The 16,781-nt window shown below is 37.1% G+C and overlaps 1 protein-coding gene across 1 annotated transcript; it reads left to right on the forward strand.

Moving 5' to 3' along the window:
• Positions 1–955: 955 nt before the first annotated feature.
• On the forward strand, positions 956–14,474 carry LOC108634620 (ATP-dependent RNA helicase DDX3X-like). Its single transcript, XM_018044671.1, has 17 exons — positions 956–1,172; positions 3,986–4,046; positions 5,865–5,912; positions 6,482–6,611; positions 7,397–7,555; positions 7,630–7,729; positions 8,100–8,235; positions 9,212–9,297; positions 9,536–9,634; positions 9,719–9,879; positions 10,137–10,281; positions 10,389–10,533; positions 10,762–10,943; positions 11,041–11,158; positions 11,326–11,479; positions 11,740–11,873; positions 12,075–14,474. The coding sequence occupies exons 1-17, from the start codon at positions 1,128–1,130 to the stop codon at positions 12,152–12,154; spliced, it is 1,983 nt and encodes a 660-aa protein (XP_017900160.1). The 5' UTR covers positions 956–1,127; the 3' UTR covers positions 12,155–14,474.
• The last annotated feature ends 2,307 nt before the right edge of the window (positions 14,475–16,781 follow it).

Here is a 16,781-nt window from a genome sequence, read left to right on the forward strand (position 1 = left end):
GGTGCCTCAAACAGACTAAGTCGATTGGGTCTCCACAGTATAGATATCAACGCCCCCAGGGCACTGTGGTTTTGGAGTAGTGCACTACTAGTTGGCACCAGGCCTACATCCAGTGAAACCTAGACCAGTAAAATAAAATACTTAAAATCAGAATCTGCGCGGTGAGGCAGGGGGTAAACCAGCAACCCGCAAAGGTGCGTTATCAACAGGTCATTCAACGTATAAGTGTTCAATTGTTACGTCACTGCATGACGCGTGAACATTAGAAACTTGAAGGGCACAGTCGTTGCCAGTAAACTGGACGGGCCTTGGGTTTCTGGCCAAGTCCCCGCAGCCTGGCAGTCTGGACCCCAACACGTGCTGCGGTCTCCCTATCCGTTTCCCTCCTCTCCCCACCCCTGCTTTCCCCCACTATCTATCCAGCCTCCTTTGAGGCCATCTGCCCGCCTCCTATTTTTCCCGCCTATTCGTTATCGTTGACCAGTGTACGAAATGACCAACACGCTGGACACCTGCGGTCAAGTGTTCCTCAACCTTCTTGGATTCAGGGATTTTTGATTGTTTCGACATTGTGAAGCTTCCTAAAGGTGGGCGAGGGTATTTGAAACAGAGACATTTTACAGAAATTCAGATTCGTTGAACTAAAAGAGAAGGGCATCGCAGACCTTTAGAAGCAGCTGGGAAACTACGAGGGCGGGGCGAGGGTAAGCAGGATTGAGGTGTACTCGTGTTATGTTAACATCCACCCCCAAGTGGCTGAAAGAGGGAGACTGTTTGGCAAAATTCCAACACCCCAGGAGGCGGGGCGGAACAGAAGCTCTCGCGAGTTTTGAGGGCGTTTGACGGACGGGATTGACTAAAAGATCCCGCGAGATTATGACTTGGCTAACGCGACTTGGCCAGAAAGAAATAACGGTCGATTTAAAGGAATGGGGGCGGGGGCGGCGGTGGGGGTGGGGTTCCTCCGATCGGAGAGGCAGACGCACGGTTACGTATTGGCGTAAAGCCGTTCAAGAGAGTTTATTTCCGGCAGGCGAAGCTGTGAGCCGGTTCCCGCGGGAGTCGTTTCAAATACGGATACGCTAGACAGGCCGTTTGAGACTGAGAGTTCGCGCTTTTCTTCAGGCATGAGTCATGAGGCGGTGAAAAACGTGCAGGAGGTGGATCAGCAGGTGAGTCAGAATGTTCCTATCTCGGCCTTTCTCCGTGGGCATTTTTCTCAGGATTAATTTGACTTGTGGAGCAGTGTTGACTTGCCACCTTCCTCTTCCCTTTGCTGGCCTTTATCTGGCTGTGGTTGGACAGTGAGCAAACCATGGGAAAAACCGACTTAAGGCATTGGTAGGGGGCGGGTGAGGCGGCGTGGAGAAAGAAACTAGTTGGTAGCGTTCTGACTTCGTTTACGTAGTGTATCATGGCCACACACAATGGCGGATTTTGTTTGTGTTTGCGCGATCTGGGAGCGGCGTGTTTGTGCTAGTACCGACTGATAGGTGATGACGGAGGTACGCGGTAGTGGCCCACTTATTTTCTGTTGAGATTTTTGGCTTTGGCTGTACGGCACTAATATCAGGCACAGAGGTGTCGTTGGTATACAGGCGTACGGAACTAAGTGGGAAGGGGGTTGGGCCCTGGACCTTATTCCGGAGCAATGGCGGCGGCCTTTGTTGTTTTACAGCGCTGCGCTCCGCTCACTGAAGCCTTACGCTTGCATGGTTTGTGGTTGTGGGACCCTGGGGGACGATTTTATTTTTAGAAAATAAAACGGCAGTTTTGTTCTTATTTCCCTCCCGGATTTCTTTCCGCTGTACTTTGACTGAGTAACCCAGGTGATGAGGTCCTGTTTCCGGAATAGAAAGCTTTGTGACGCAGCGGACGCGGAAGGGGAGTACTGGGAAGGGGAGGAGGAAACGGTCGCCGCTTGCTTACGTTCACTGGTGGATCGGGAAGCTGGTGGGAGGTTAGAGATTTACGGTATTCCCTTTACTTAAAAAGCTACTGAATGGCCGTTAACCAGAGGGTGTTAACTTTTGAGTCGTCGTACTGTGTTGAACGTATCCTAAGGTTAAGCGTTTGTCTTTGAGTTTCATCTGTGAGAAAATAACTAGAAAAGAGGCGATTAGCAAGAAAACTACATATTATTGCTTTTCTGTTGCTAACGTGGAAAACATTCAAATATGTCAGTCAAGACGTGTTCTCAGTCTGTTGCTTTACTTTGAGATGTTCGGAATTCGGAAGAGAATAGGTATCTAAGAAGAGTGATTTTACAGACTTGTTTTGCATTTCTGAGAAATCTATTTCATCCTCGCTTTGTTGCCTGCAGAAAAACTCCAGGGTTTTTAACTCTTTAAGTGTGCAGCTTGTCTGTACTTTTGTTTTGCTCGTTTAGTGATGGATAGGACATAAATCTTTCAAAAGATATCTGTCTTGTAAGTCGTTAAACAGAGCCTCGTGACACTACTTGCTCCCAAATTTTATTTCTAAGTAGTATATAATTGGTGGGATTTGATTGGTGCTTCTTTGAGAGTATTTTCTCTCTAATGTTACGATTGTATCCACTCATGCAGTATGCTGAGCTATAATTTAATGGGTTAAAGAGATTGCAGAGGTTGAAAATCTGATACACAAACATTTGTAGCGTTTCCTGTGTACATGGGAAACTTTTACATTTAACTTTAACTTTTAAAATAAACCGTTTAACTGTTCATAAACATCCCTTGGGTTATTATAATTTAGTAGTAACGAGATTCGGTGTGGAGAAGTAATGTCTTTGTTGATGATTCGTGTTTGTTGGTAATATTATTCTTAAACTTTTAATGTGTGTGTATAAACATTATATAGCCCATTTCCTTTAGCAGATAGGTGTCAGTATTGCTCCTTGATCGTTTGTGCTTTTTAAATTTTATCTGACATGTATGATTTTCCATTATTTTTACTTCTTGGTTAGTTTTTATGAAACTCAGTAAAGTGAAACTTCTACAGTATTGAAATCCATCAGTATAAAGGGACAGGTAATGAGATCCAACCAGTCCATTCTGAAGGAGATCAGCTCTGGGTGTTATTTGGAAGGAATGATGCTAAAGCTGAAACTCCAGTGCTTTGGCCACCTCATGAGAAAAGTTGACTCACTGGAAAAAGACTCTGATGCTGGGAGGGATTGGGGGCAGGAGGAGAAGGGGGTGACAGAGGATGAAATGGCTGGATGGCATCACAGACTCGATGAACGTGAGTCTGAGTGAACTCCAGGAAATGGTGATGGACAGGGAGGCCTGGTGTGCTGCAATTCATGGGGTTGCAAAGAGTCACACAACTGAGTGACTGAACTGAACTGAACTGAATGAAGTGAAATTAAAGGTGCCTCTCTTGTATAAACTTTTAATGTTATTTAGCCAGTCTCTTTGCATTTATTATAAAATGACAGATAATAAATACTGCAATAAATGTCACATTGAGCACCAGGTGGTGCTGCTGCTACTTATGAATTTATTTGAACTAAAAAGTTGCACACTGCTGCAATATAAACTTTAATAAAACATTTTTTAAGGTGCTGTTGCTGATTACAAATTTCTTTGAATTGAAAACTTATACACCACACTCCAATATAAATTTTTCTTTAATTGTTTTTAAGTGATATAGTATTTAGGGAATAAAGAAGTTAAGGAATCTTCAGCTTGCCCAGAAAACAAGTGACTTTGAGACTATAACTTTTAGTGACTGAGGAGATTTTACTATGCAGAATTACTTGGGAAAACGTGTTTTGGATAAATGTATTTGAACTATCTGTACTTGTGTATTCTTGGCATGCAAGTCCTACCTTTTGTCTTTGGCATAATATGTAGACTTCTACACGGTGTTAAAAATAAGAGCTTGAATGATACTGGGTATGACTGGAATTTAGGACTTCTAATTTGTCTTTTATAGTGCTGGCTGTGCTTGATTTTTCCTTTTTTCAGCATGTGAACTATTAATATCTCTGTTCTCCTAGTTGGCTGATCTAAACCTGAACTCTGATAATAATCAGAGTGGAGGAGGAAGTACAGCTAGCAGTAAGTAAAATTTTTGTTTGTTTAGTATCTGTTGATATCTCATTATACTTACTAATTTTAAATTTAAAAACCATTCTGTGACCATAAAAGTTTATAAAGTAATTTGGCATGTTTGGATAATAAAAGACTAATTGGTTCTTTTCCAGTGTAAACTCTTAGTCATTCCAAAGAAAGTTAACATACACACTTTTAGAAAACCTCTTATACCCAGTATGAATCCTTATCAGACATGGAGGTGAGGATATGTTGATCTCTCTTTTGAACTGACCTGAACTTGAACTATGTTAAACCTAATAGTGGGAACCTGTACAATTGTGTGTTATGGCTGTTGCTCATTTCCCGTGAAGAAACTGAGCCTTTCCGATGGAACCTGGCTTTGCTAATTCTTAGGTGGTAATTCGGAGAAGGTAATGGCAACCCACTCCAGTACTCTCGCCTGGAAAACCCCATGGATGGAGGAGCCTGGTAGGCTGCAGTCTGTGGGGTCCTGAAGAGTTGGACACAACTGAGTGACTTCACTTTCACTTTTCACTTTCATGCATTGGGCAAGGAAATGGCAACCCACTCCAGTGCTCTTGCCTCGAGAATTCCAGTGACAGCGGAACCTGGTGGGCTGCCATCTATGCAGTCACAGAGTCAGACATGACTGAAGTGACTTAGCAGCAGCAGGTGGTAATTAGAACTTGAAATATTAACCGTGTTATTAAAAGTTTATTTGAAAAGTTAAATCTTGGGAAAAGAGTAGTGTTTCTGCTATGTTTTTATTTGCTACTGGTTAAGTTAAGTTAATGTCACTGCTAAGCGAATAGGGACAGGAATAAGTGGATAGGGACAGAAAGTTTGTGACAGCATATCTCAGCTTGTACCTTGATTTCCAAGAGAGCAGTTGGTGCACTCTGAAAAGCCTATTCAAGTCTGGTTAGTTGATATGTTGTTTGTCACTATGTGAATTTTAAGAAGATTTAATTACATCACCAGTTTTGAAGTACTTAATCTCAATTAAAGTTAGAGGTTTAGTTTTAATTTGGGTTTCCTATCAGTTCCTCCTTAAAATCATCTTTTCTTTCCATCTCATTGTTTAAATTGTTTAGTGTTTGTTTTGCCAAAACAGAAACAGCTGAGTTGAAATTGGTTAACAGACTTAGGGCATATAAACCATCTTTCCTAGTAGCCTGTTTTATTGTATATAGTAATGGTTATATTTGTTAAAGCTTACATTTCATGGGACAATATTCTGAAAGACCAGTGTCTTTCAAAATAATTATGTACTAGTAGCTGTTAAGGAGAAGGCAATGGCACCCCACTCCAGTACTCTTGCCTGGAAAATCCCATGGATAGAGGAGCCTGGTGGGCTACAATCCATGGGGTCGCTAAGACTGAGCGACATCACTTTCCCTTTTCACTCTCATGCATTGGAGAAGAAATGGCAACCCACTCCAGTGTTCTTGCCTTGAGAATCCCAGGGACAGAGGAGACTGGTGGGCTGCAGTCTATTGGGTCGCACAGAGTTGGACACGACTGAAGTGACTTAGCAAGTAGCTGGTAAAATATGTTTAGTTTTAGGAGGTTTTTCCTTAATTAAATTCCAAGAATAGCTGTTTTAAAAGTGTTTTCTAGGATGAGTTGTTTTTTGTTTTGTTTTTTGTTTGATTTGGGATGCCACAAGGCATGTGAGATCTTGGTTTCCTGACCAGGAAGCTAACCTATGTACGATCTACAGTGGGAACACAGAATCTTTCTTGATCAACAGGAAAATCCCTAGGACCAGCTATATCTAGGGGATCTGATCAGTTTTTAATTTTACATTTTCTCTTATAGAAGGGCGCTATATACCTCCTCACTTAAGAAATAGGGAAGCATCTAAAGGTACGTGGTTATTCAACTTTTTCTGCTTTGAAAATTAAAGCTGCAAGAATGAGGTCACTTTGGGAATGTGTACACATTTTTTTTTTTTAAGTTTTTTATTTTTTAAATTTTAAAATCTTAAATTCTTACATGCGTTCCCAAACATGAACCCCCCGTGCTTTCTGTTTTCAAAAATAAGTACTTCTTAACTTCAGAAACATTCATGTAATTTTATATCATGTGAATTTCTTATTCCTATTAACCAGCTTTGAGCCCAAACTTTCACTGGCATACTTTCACAGCTATTATCTTCTCAGAGGTGGTATTCATTCAGTGATTGTTGTTATTCTGTGAGGTTTTTTTTTTTTTGCTTATTACGGTAGTTTTTTAATGGAAAAGAGGATTTAAGATAGGAAAATTCTGTTTGCTAGTGAAAACACTTCTCAACCTTGATTTTCTTTTTCAGTGTTTTGATAGTAATTTCATTGCCCTTTGGTGTAAGTCACAAGGATAAGACAAAGAAAAACTCTGTCTTTTAAAAGACAGGAAACTTGTAAGTCACCTTTTCTAACTCTTACCTTTTTTGGAAGGATTTTATGGTAAAGACAGTTCAGGGTGGAGCTGTAGTAAAGAAAAGGATGCCTACAGCAGTTTTGGATCTCGAGATTCAAGAGGAAGACCCAGTTACTTCAGTGATCGAGGAAGTGGATCAAGGGGAAGGTAAATTATTGTCATCTTGTACGTGTGTATAACATAGCATTTCAGGAATCAACTCTTAATTTGATGTGTTCTCATTCTTTGTACTTTCCATGACATTTAATTATGTTGTTTTTCATTAGCAGACTATTCTTACATTATAGATTAGTAGGTTTCCCTCGCCTCTGTGCTTTGCCATGCTGCATATTGAGATCTTATCAGGGATCAAACGCATGTCCCCTGCAATGGAAACAGAATATTAATCTCTGAACCACCAGGGAGGTCATCCTATAGATTAGATTTTAAGCAAAATATTGGTTATTCATTTTTAACTCTAAAAGGTCTTTACTAAAAGGTTTTAGTCTGTTTAACAGGAATTAAAATTAGTAAGAGTATGCTGTTTGATGTATATATGTCCAAATATTTCTTGACATTCATGTTATGCCTTTGTTTTTCAATTAAATATGTATAAATTAGATAAGCACAGCTAAATTAGCTCTCATTTCACAAATGAGTCATCCAGTATTGAGTTACTGGCATCTTTGAAGGTTACTTGGAGAAGGAAATGGCAACCCACTCCAATACTTTTGCCTGGAGAATCCCACGGAGGGAGGAGCCTGGTAGGTTGCAGTCCATGGGGTCGCAAAGAGTCGGACACAACTGAGCGACTTCACTTTCACTTTCACTCACTTGAAGGTTACTTGTGATGAATAATTGAATTACTAATATATAGCTATGTTTTTGGAGAGGTGATAATATGGTATGGGTTAAATGACATACTCTGTAATCTGTTTGCTTGTGCTGTTTAGGTTTGATGATCGTGGGCGGAATGACTGTGAAGGTATTGGCAGTCGTGGTGACAGAACTGGCTTTGGCAGATATGAGCGTAGTGGACACAGTCGTTGGTGTGACAAGTCAGATGATGATGATTGGTCAAAACCACTTCCACCAAGTGAACGCTTGGAGCAGTAAGTTTTTGATATTTATGTTGATAGGAAACTTGCCATCTAGTGTCGTACATATAACAATCATTTCATTTCAGGGAGCTCTTTTCTGGAGGAAACACTGGGATTAACTTTGAGAAATATGATGATATACCAGTAGAGGTAACTGGCAATAACTGTCCTCCACACATTGAAAGTGTAAGTATTTTATTTGACTTTTTAACTGTTGTTTACAATTACTGCTGAAAATTTCATTGGGTTTTGAGAAAGGAGAGACTGGTGACTAATGTCACCATTTTGAGGAATGCTAAAATAGGAAACATGTCAAATATACAGAAAAGCTCAGAACTTCTTTGTTGTAGATTAGACTTTCAGAAGTCTATTTTCTTACAAATAACTGGATACTTCCACCTAAAATCCAAAGCAGCTGTACATTTAATCACAAACAGACATTTAGCTAGTTATTTCCATTCTAACATTAATATAAAACAAATTGCAGCAGAACATTAAGGCATTTCTATCTAGTTTGTATATTTATTTGATCAATCTGGTTAAATTTTATTAACAGTTCAGCGATGTTGCAATGGGAGAAATTATTATGGGAAACATTGAGCTTACTCGTTACACACGTCCTACTCCAGTGCAAAAACATGCCATTCCCATTATTAAAGAAAAAAGAGACCTGATGGCTTGTGCCCAAACAGGTAAGTTCATTAATGAAGATTAGCTGAACTAGCTTTGTAAAAACAGTACATTAGATAGAGAGGCCTGTGTCCTATATTTAAGTTGATTTTATAGTTAGGTAAATATTAGCTGAGCATAACTCTTAAGTCTTTCAATACTTTGATAAAACTAGTGTTTATCAGGGCAAGAGAAGGCTATAGCAATATTGTCAGCTAGTTGATAATGCTGACTTTCCACTGAGTATACAGCAGGGGAAAATTATGGAGTCGCTGGAGGGAAAGTTAGCAATATAATTGGGATAGGAAATGTATAGTCAGGGAAGAGCCTGTGATCTTGAGAAAGGAAAAGGTGCTTGTCATCCTTTAGTGTTTTACGAGTTGGGGACTGAGAGGGCTGTAGTACTGTTTTGTCCTGTATTAGAATTTGGCTTAGGTAAAAAAGTGCAAATCTTAACTTTGGTTATGTACTGAACTTTTTGTATGGGTATGTGTATGTAAATATTATAAATTTAAATCATTTGTCATTTTTTATACTTTTCTTTAAAGTAGTAGATCACTTCTTTTATATGTAACTGGGCTTTGGGACAAGACCAACACTTGTTTTTTAAAATAATGCTTTCTTGCAGCAGTTAGTACCCATGGCTTTTATTTTGCAAAGTGAGAGAATGATCTACATCGTCCTTTGCTAGTAGTGTCTACATCTTCAGAAAGTTTGCTGACATTCTACCAATTACGGAATAACAAAAAAATTTTGAAGTAGAAGTTGATGCCAGTTTAAAAGAAAAAATAGTTGTGTTCTTCTATATATTATTGCAAAGAAGTATATGTTGATTTGTTAAAAATGGATCACAAATTATCCAGCATAATTCACTTAGTTGTATAAATACATTTGTCACATAATTAGGCATTAAGTAAGAAAAAATTTTTCTCACTAAATGGGCATTTAGAACACTTTTTTTTATTATGCAAACTTAATAAGCCATTATTTTTTTAACAGGGTCTGGGAAAACTGCAGCATTCCTTTTGCCCATCTTGAGTCAGATTTATACAGATGGTCCAGGCGAGGCTTTGAAAGCTGTGAAGGTAGAGATTCACTTATAAAACAAAAAGCTTTTGCTTAGAACAATTTTTGTAATCATCTGTTGGAACTTTTCTTTCAAGTAAATATACTTACTTTCTTTAGTCTGTTAACTCAATAAAAGTTCATTTTCAAAGGTAGTTCTTAAATTATAGAGGGGATTTTATTGTCACAGACTCTAGAATTGAATAGAAAAAGATTTTAATCTTTGAGCTTAATTTATAAATTGTACTTAATTCTTAGGAAAATGGAAGGCATGGACGCCGTAAACAGTATCCAATCTCCTTGGTTTTAGCCCCAACAAGAGAGCTGGCTGTACAGATCTATGAGGAAGCCAGGAAAGTAAGTATGCAATTTGCTGATAATTGACTTTTTAATAGATTCTAGTGTAATTTTTATGATCATCTAATAAATTATTGCTTGTAGTTTTCATACCGGTCTCGAGTTCTTCCTTGTGTGGTATACGGTGGTGCTGATATTGGGCAACAGATTCGAGAGTTAGAACGTGGATGTCACTTGTTAGTTGCTACTCCAGGACGCCTGGTGGATATGATGGAAAGAGGAAAGATTGGGTTAGATTTCTGCAAGTAAGTTGATTTTTATATATGAGGTGTGATTACTTTGTATATTAGCAGTCATCAGTTTTGTAGTATTTTGTTAAGTATAGCTAATTTGCTTGGTTCATTTTAACAAATAACAGCTAATTTGGCTGTGTGATCTGTATGTGGTTTACATAGTGAAATTTGAAACTCAAATATTATGATGAATATATTAGCATAATTCAATATAGACACAACAGTAATTAAGTTTCTCATCAAATTCTAAACTGTCTTTTTAATAACAGATACTTGGTGTTGGATGAAGCTGATAGGATGCTGGATATGGGATTTGAACCTCAAATTCGTCGTATAGTTGAACAAGACACTATGCCACCAAAGGGTGTTCGCCATACCATGATGTTTAGTGCTACTTTTCCTAAGGAAATTCAGGTAGTTTCTTTTTTTTTTTTTTTTTTAAAGAACATTTGTATAGATGTTATCTTCAGTTAATGTTAGTTAAAAGTAGGAAAAAAAATAGACTTTCTTCCCTCTTTCAGATGCTTGCTCGTGACTTCTTGGATGAATATATCTTCCTGGCCGTAGGTAGAGTTGGTTCTACCTCTGAGAACATCACACAAAAAGTAGTTTGGGTGGAAGAGGCAGACAAACGGTCATTTCTGCTTGATCTCTTAAATGCAACAGGTAAAATTTTGAGTAATTACATTGCTAGGAATAAAGAGTCTATTAAAATACTTTCAGCCTGTACCCTGTGTTCACTCACCCTTCTGACCATGAAGTAATACAGGTGCTTTTTTCATTAACTTCATGTGCATTCTTTTTGAGTGCAAAGAGAATTAAGAAACTAATATTTAGATCAAGCAATGATGCAGTTACTATTAATAAAAAAAAACCTCATCAATAATTTTTCAGGGACGGATTCTCTGACTTTAGTTTTTGTGGAGACCAAAAAAGGGGCTGATTCTTTGGAGGATTTCTTATACCATGAAGGATATGCTTGTACAAGTATCCATGGAGACCGATCACAGAGAGATAGAGAGGAAGCTCTTCATCAGTTCCGCTCAGGAAAAAGCCCAATTCTAGTGGCTACTGCTGTGTGTATATTTTCTGCTTTTTTTTGTTTTTTGTTTTTCATTTTTCAATTACACGTCTTTGAATATTGCCTTAATTTAACAAAAATTGCTGTTTTAGGTGGCAGCAAGAGGACTAGACATTTCGAATGTGAAACATGTCATCAATTTTGATTTGCCAAGTGATATTGAGGAATATGTACATCGGATTGGCCGTACAGGACGTGTAGGAAACCTTGGTAAAGTGGCTTAAAGTGATGGTTTGACACAGAATTTAAAATCCTAGAACCTATTTTCAAGGGAAAGTTGACATCGGATGTCAGACAGTTTAATATTGCATATTGTTTATGTTTTTGTTTTCTGATTAATGTTCTAGACCTCATTTACTGTTTTTGAATTCTTGTAGGACTTGCCACCTCATTTTTCAATGAAAGAAATATAAATATCGCAAAAGATTTGTTGGATCTTCTTGTTGAAGCCAAACAAGAAGTGCCATCTTGGTTGGAAAACATGGCCTATGAACACCACTATAAGAGTAGCAGTCGTGGCCGTTCTAAGAGGTACGGATTGTTTTAAACCTTTGTTGTTAATATCATTTGGGAAAGGAATTTTGTCCAGGGTAACTAAAAACACTGCTATTACTGTACAAGTGACATTTTCAGAAAGGCTAATGTGGAGTAAATGTTAAAGGATAATGTGGAGGAAGAAGCCACATGAAAATGAGTTGAAGTTGAGGATTGGGAAGTTTACACATGGAAATTGTTGTCTTATTTCAATTATGTTCTTAAAAAACCGTCATAACGTTTTCCTTGTACTATAGATTCAGTGGAGGCTTTGGTGCCCGTGATTATCGACAAAGTAGCAGTTCTGGCAGCTCCAGCTATAGTAGTGGTCGTGCAAGCAGCAGCCGCAGTGGTGGAGGTGGTCATGGCAGCAGCAGAGGATTTGGTGGAGGTAGTATAATTTTCCCCCTTTTATATTTTTGCAAGGGCATCCCCCCTTTTTCAAAGCATAATTTGAGAAATTTTATTTGTGAAGAACACAACCTAATATAATGTTTCTTATTAGGCTTATATATTAGGCTTTATGCTAGAAAAACCAGAAAAAGAAAATAAGGCTGACCTAACTTTTTTTTTTTCTAACATTTCTTGATAGGTGGCTATGGAGGCTTCTACAGTAGTGAAGGATATGGAGGAAATTACAGCTCTCAGGGGGTTGACTGGTGGGGCAACTGAATCTGCTTTGCAGCCAAGTCACTTAAAAAAAAGCTACAATGGAAACCACATGTAACTTTGCCAGATTGTTTTTTGTATAAAGGTCTTGTAGTGCATTACCCACAGTGATTCTGAAAATTCAGGGGAGCTTAAAGCCAAAAGAAGGAAAAAGAACAATCAACAACTCCATTGGTTTGAAAACTTAATTGTTGTAGTTTGGATTAACTCCTCTTCTGCTTGTTTCCACCCCAAACTGCATTTATAATTTTGTGATTGAGGACCATTTGTTTGTTAATGTACTATGACTTTAAGTTTATAGACAGCTTATTATTTTGATGTCCTGTTGGCTCAGTAATGCTCAAGTTTTCAATTGTGTTCATGGAATAAATTCAGTAAATTTGGGCTAAGATCACACCTTGGCACACAGGTGTAATAACTTCTTTAATAAGAATTGTTAATTCATAAGTATTAAAAAGTAAGAAAACTTGAGCAGTAACTTGGATTGGACTTAATGTTTGGAGATTGGGGAGAAAAATATCTTACAGCCGAATTACCTCTGATGTGGCAAGCTGTACTAATTTAAATTTGTACTTGCTCATTCTATCTGGATAGGCATTTATAGTCTATAAATAAGCCATTCCGGTCATGATAAGATTGCATGTATGAATACATCCATATATTTTCAAAGCACTCTTGAAGGTTAATGCAAGTAAATATAACAGTTCCTCTTAATTCTAAGCTAGGCAAGTCTTGGGTATATGTTACTACAGGAAAAGTTTGATTTTTAAAAAATGTTTAGTGGAAGTTTCATCTAATTAGATATTTTCATGCCTGCCATAAGTAAAATTGAAACAGAAGGATGGCTGACCATGCCAGTAACCAGTCCTTTTATGAATCTGCTTGGATTTTGGTCTTAAATTCAAGCTAGTGTTGACGTTTTTTGGTCAAGAGGATACGAGCAGGAGGGATTATGCAGCAGGCTTTTATTTTATTGCAGATTTTCTGTACTCTCTTTACGCTGGATTGAAATGTTAAAATGGCTTACATTTGTGGACTTTGTCAATTGGAATAACAACAAGCAGAAATCCTTGAGATTGCACCGGTTAGAAATATGTATTAAGTTGCTCATAGTGATTTTTCTGTATAATGCAGTTATATTTTAGTTACATAGGTTTCCATTGTACTTTACAGTTGTTTTCTGCTAAATTTGGCCAAAGATGATTATTCACCAACTGAAATTGTCTCCTCCACGTGGAATTGGTACTGATTCTCTGGTTGGAAAATGGTGATCTTCATAATCTTAACAATAGCATAAAAAGGCAAAAATTTCTTAGAAGTGCAATAATAGATTTTCAGGTGTATTGTGCCTTGTTCTAAAACTATTAAGTAGGTGCACTTGACAGTATTGAGGTCATTTGTTATGGTGCTATTTCAATTAGTATAGGTTTAGACTCTTGTACCTTTTGCTCATAAATTTTTTACAAAGTACTTATTTTATTTAACATTAAGATAATTTTATATATATATATATATGTCTTGTGCGCATGTTCTTAAACTTCAAATCTTATTTTGTCTCTTGGAGATTGTTGAACACATTTTTTTAGAAGTATATTCTAAAATTCTATTTGGGACCATAGGATGATAGTTGGGAAGAAAACTGTTTGCACATGACAGATTTTATATACTTTGCTGCTACTGCTTGTCTGCATAGTATTTATTGAAACATTTTGACAAATATTTATTTTTGTAAGCCTTAAAGTTATTCTTTGAAAGTTTAAAGAAACTTGACCAAAAGACAGTACAAACACACTGGCACTTGAATGTTGAATGTCATCGTATATTACATAATAAATTTCAGGTTAGTGTGAGCTTTTATGTTGTCTTACTACACTTTTAGTCAAGCTAAGCAAACCCAGCATTGACATTGTAGGTAGCTTTGACTTTCTAACAAAATGTAAGACAAAATTCGTAACTTGAAACTATAACATGCCAAGGTTTTGATATGTTATCTTAAAACACTTCTAAACACTTATGAAGTGTCCACATTTTCAGAAATTCTATAGCGTACTATTTAGTTACATATGTTGTTTGTTTTTCAGTGTCTGGCCTATTTCTCAAACATGTGGTTATCTTTGTATATTGCCAAAATCAGTGACTTACCTTAAGTTTTGTCAGCCAGCAATATTTTCAGTAAATAAGAATGGATTTTAATTTGCCAAATTTAGACATTGAATCTCAAGTCACTTTAAGTTTGGTAATTGCTTCAAGTATTAGTTTTAGATTCTAGCACTGCATGTGCTGTATTTATTCTGATTTTACTAAAATAAAGAGTTGAACACAATCTTTGCTGTCACTTCTGATTTAATGAGAGGTAGAAATGAATTTGTGCTTTCCCCATGAAGAGTTTGAAAGTGAGATTTCTTGGTTATCTGCAGAACTAATTTGTGAAAGACCTCTTTTAGTTTTGAGTATTTGAATAAATGACAAAGATGGTGTAAGGTAGGTATATGGAGAAACAGAATTTTTATTTTAAATCACAGAAATCTAAATGACCTATATAGCATATATTTGCTTTTATCTATTTAAGAATCAAGAATTGGAATAGGTAACCTATGGCAGAAGTGCCCAGTTTCCAACTTGGTCCTTTCTGATGTCTGATAAATCAGTATTATCTCTCTTATCACACACTGATGCTAGCAGCTGCACCAAATAATGCATTTTGTTAAAAGAACCAAATCAGTTTAACTTGTTAACATTACAATAGTTCTTTGACACATGGTTGTGGTTTTATCTTTAGAGTCAATTTCAGTGTCTTTGTGTCCCCTTGTTAGAATTAACCTCCCTTGTTTCCTAACTTATTTTACCGTAGATTGGCATTCATCTGTAGATCAGTTTGTGTCATGTACAGTGTCTTACAGTCAGCATTCTGTGAGATAAAATATCATCTGTAGTTTCAGTCTAACTGCTGTGTTGAATTCTGTCATATGTATGCTGAACTTGCCTGAGTTGTTTCCAGGTTGTGGTTATATTATTTATGACATCTATTAAAGAGAAGGAAGAAAATGACTTTATTCAAGATGGTCTATATGGGCTCTTGCAGTATGGGAGAAAGACTAGATTCAGCTGCTCTGAATGCATCATGGGCAAATTGAAATGTACAGCCAAGGAGCAAGGTGGAAAGTGGGTGTGAGTGGTTAGAAAAATAGAGGAGAAAACCAAGGTTGGGGGTGGGGGGTGTATTTTGCTTAACCAATATAACCAGTCTCTTTGCTGAAGGTAGATTAGGGTAATAGGTAGCACCTGGTGGGTGTTGGGGAGCTAAGAACTCTGTTGCCATTGAGAATACTAAAATATTGAATGTAGCCTAACTGACCTAGGATTCTTATTAAAATTAGTACAAACAGTAGATGTCAAAAATTTGAGTCCTAGTTGGAAAATACTCAGAGGAGCACAAGTTTGCTCTAGGATAGAACCTCAGCTTTCCTGAGAGACATGTTCATATCTAGTGGATACATTCTAAAGTAGAATTGGATTACATATTCTATATCTTTCCATTAGATACTCCCTGTTTTTTAAAGCATTTATTTAATGTTTTACATTTCTTTCCACAATTTACCCTCACCATTTTTGACTTATTTTAAATTTTCAGATATTAAAGTACGTGTATATTGAAAATTATTTTAATTAGTGTTTTGCTCTTGACTAGTGATTTACATTTGAGCCATTTTGTTGAGGTTAATATAGGAAAAAGTAACATGACCATACCGGTTTAAGAACATACTAACAGGAAAAATAAAATCTGGAATATGTTTTTTCCCACGAAAAGATAAGTGAAGTTGGATTAGCAAGATATTGATAATCGTTAAGATTGGGTAATTGGGAACATAGGTGTTCAATTATACGTTTGTGTTTTGATGTAAAGAAAGATTCTTTTTCATGTTAAAAATTAGTAAATAATAAACTATGGGGAGATGGGTAAAATACATAAGTAGTCTCTGTTTTTCATGTTAAAAATTAGTAATAAGTTGTAGAGAGATGGGTAAAATACATACATGGTCCTAACCCTAACCATCACATGAACGCATATTGCAGGCCAAGGAATAAAAAAACTCCGGGGAGGAAGCAAGAAAGCCCAACATGTTAAGAACTATAATGATTCTTGTGTATCAATAGCTAAGTCTCAATTTTTCACATAGATCCAGCCCAAAAAGCAAAAATTGAAATTATTGTACACTGACACCTTTCCTAGATTTTGTCTTATCAGGATGTGTATGTTCAGGGTGGCCCTGCTTCCTCACTGAAGGGGATTTAGTAACAAGGCCAGAAAAAGGAAAAGCTGTATGTCTGACCCACCTTGCAAGTAATCCAAAGGGGTAAATGGCCATACCATAAAAATTGTGTAGGTTGGTATACACAAAGCTGAAGGAAATAGGATACAATACTGATCAGAAAAAACAGAATCAAAAACACTTTTTAAAAAAAAAATTTAATTGGCGGCTAATTACTTTACAATATTGTACTGTTTTTTGCCATACATTGACATGAATCAGTCATGGGTGTACATGTGTTCCCCATCCTGAACCCCCTTCCCACCTCCCTCCCCATCTTATCGCTCAGGGTTATCCCATTGCACCAACCTTGAGCACCC

Source organism: Capra hircus, unplaced genomic scaffold (genome assembly GCF_001704415.2).
Source record: "Capra hircus breed San Clemente unplaced genomic scaffold, ASM170441v1, whole genome shotgun sequence".
Classification (NCBI taxonomy): Eukaryota; Metazoa; Chordata; class Mammalia; order Artiodactyla; family Bovidae; genus Capra; species Capra hircus.

Bases quoted from the DNA above. Each gene is read 5' to 3' on its own strand.
- LOC108634620 (XM_018044671.1), top strand. From the start codon at position 1,128: ATGAGTCATGAGGCGGTGAAAAACGTGCAGGAGGTGGATCAGCAG. The intron at 1,173-3,985 runs GTGAGTCAGAAT...CTGTTCTCCTAG, and splicing joins TGCAGGAGGTGGATCAGCAG to TTGGCTGATCTAAACCTGAA. The intron at 4,047-5,864 runs GTAAGTAAAATT...TTTCTCTTATAG, and splicing joins AGGAGGAAGTACAGCTAGCA to AAGGGCGCTATATACCTCCT.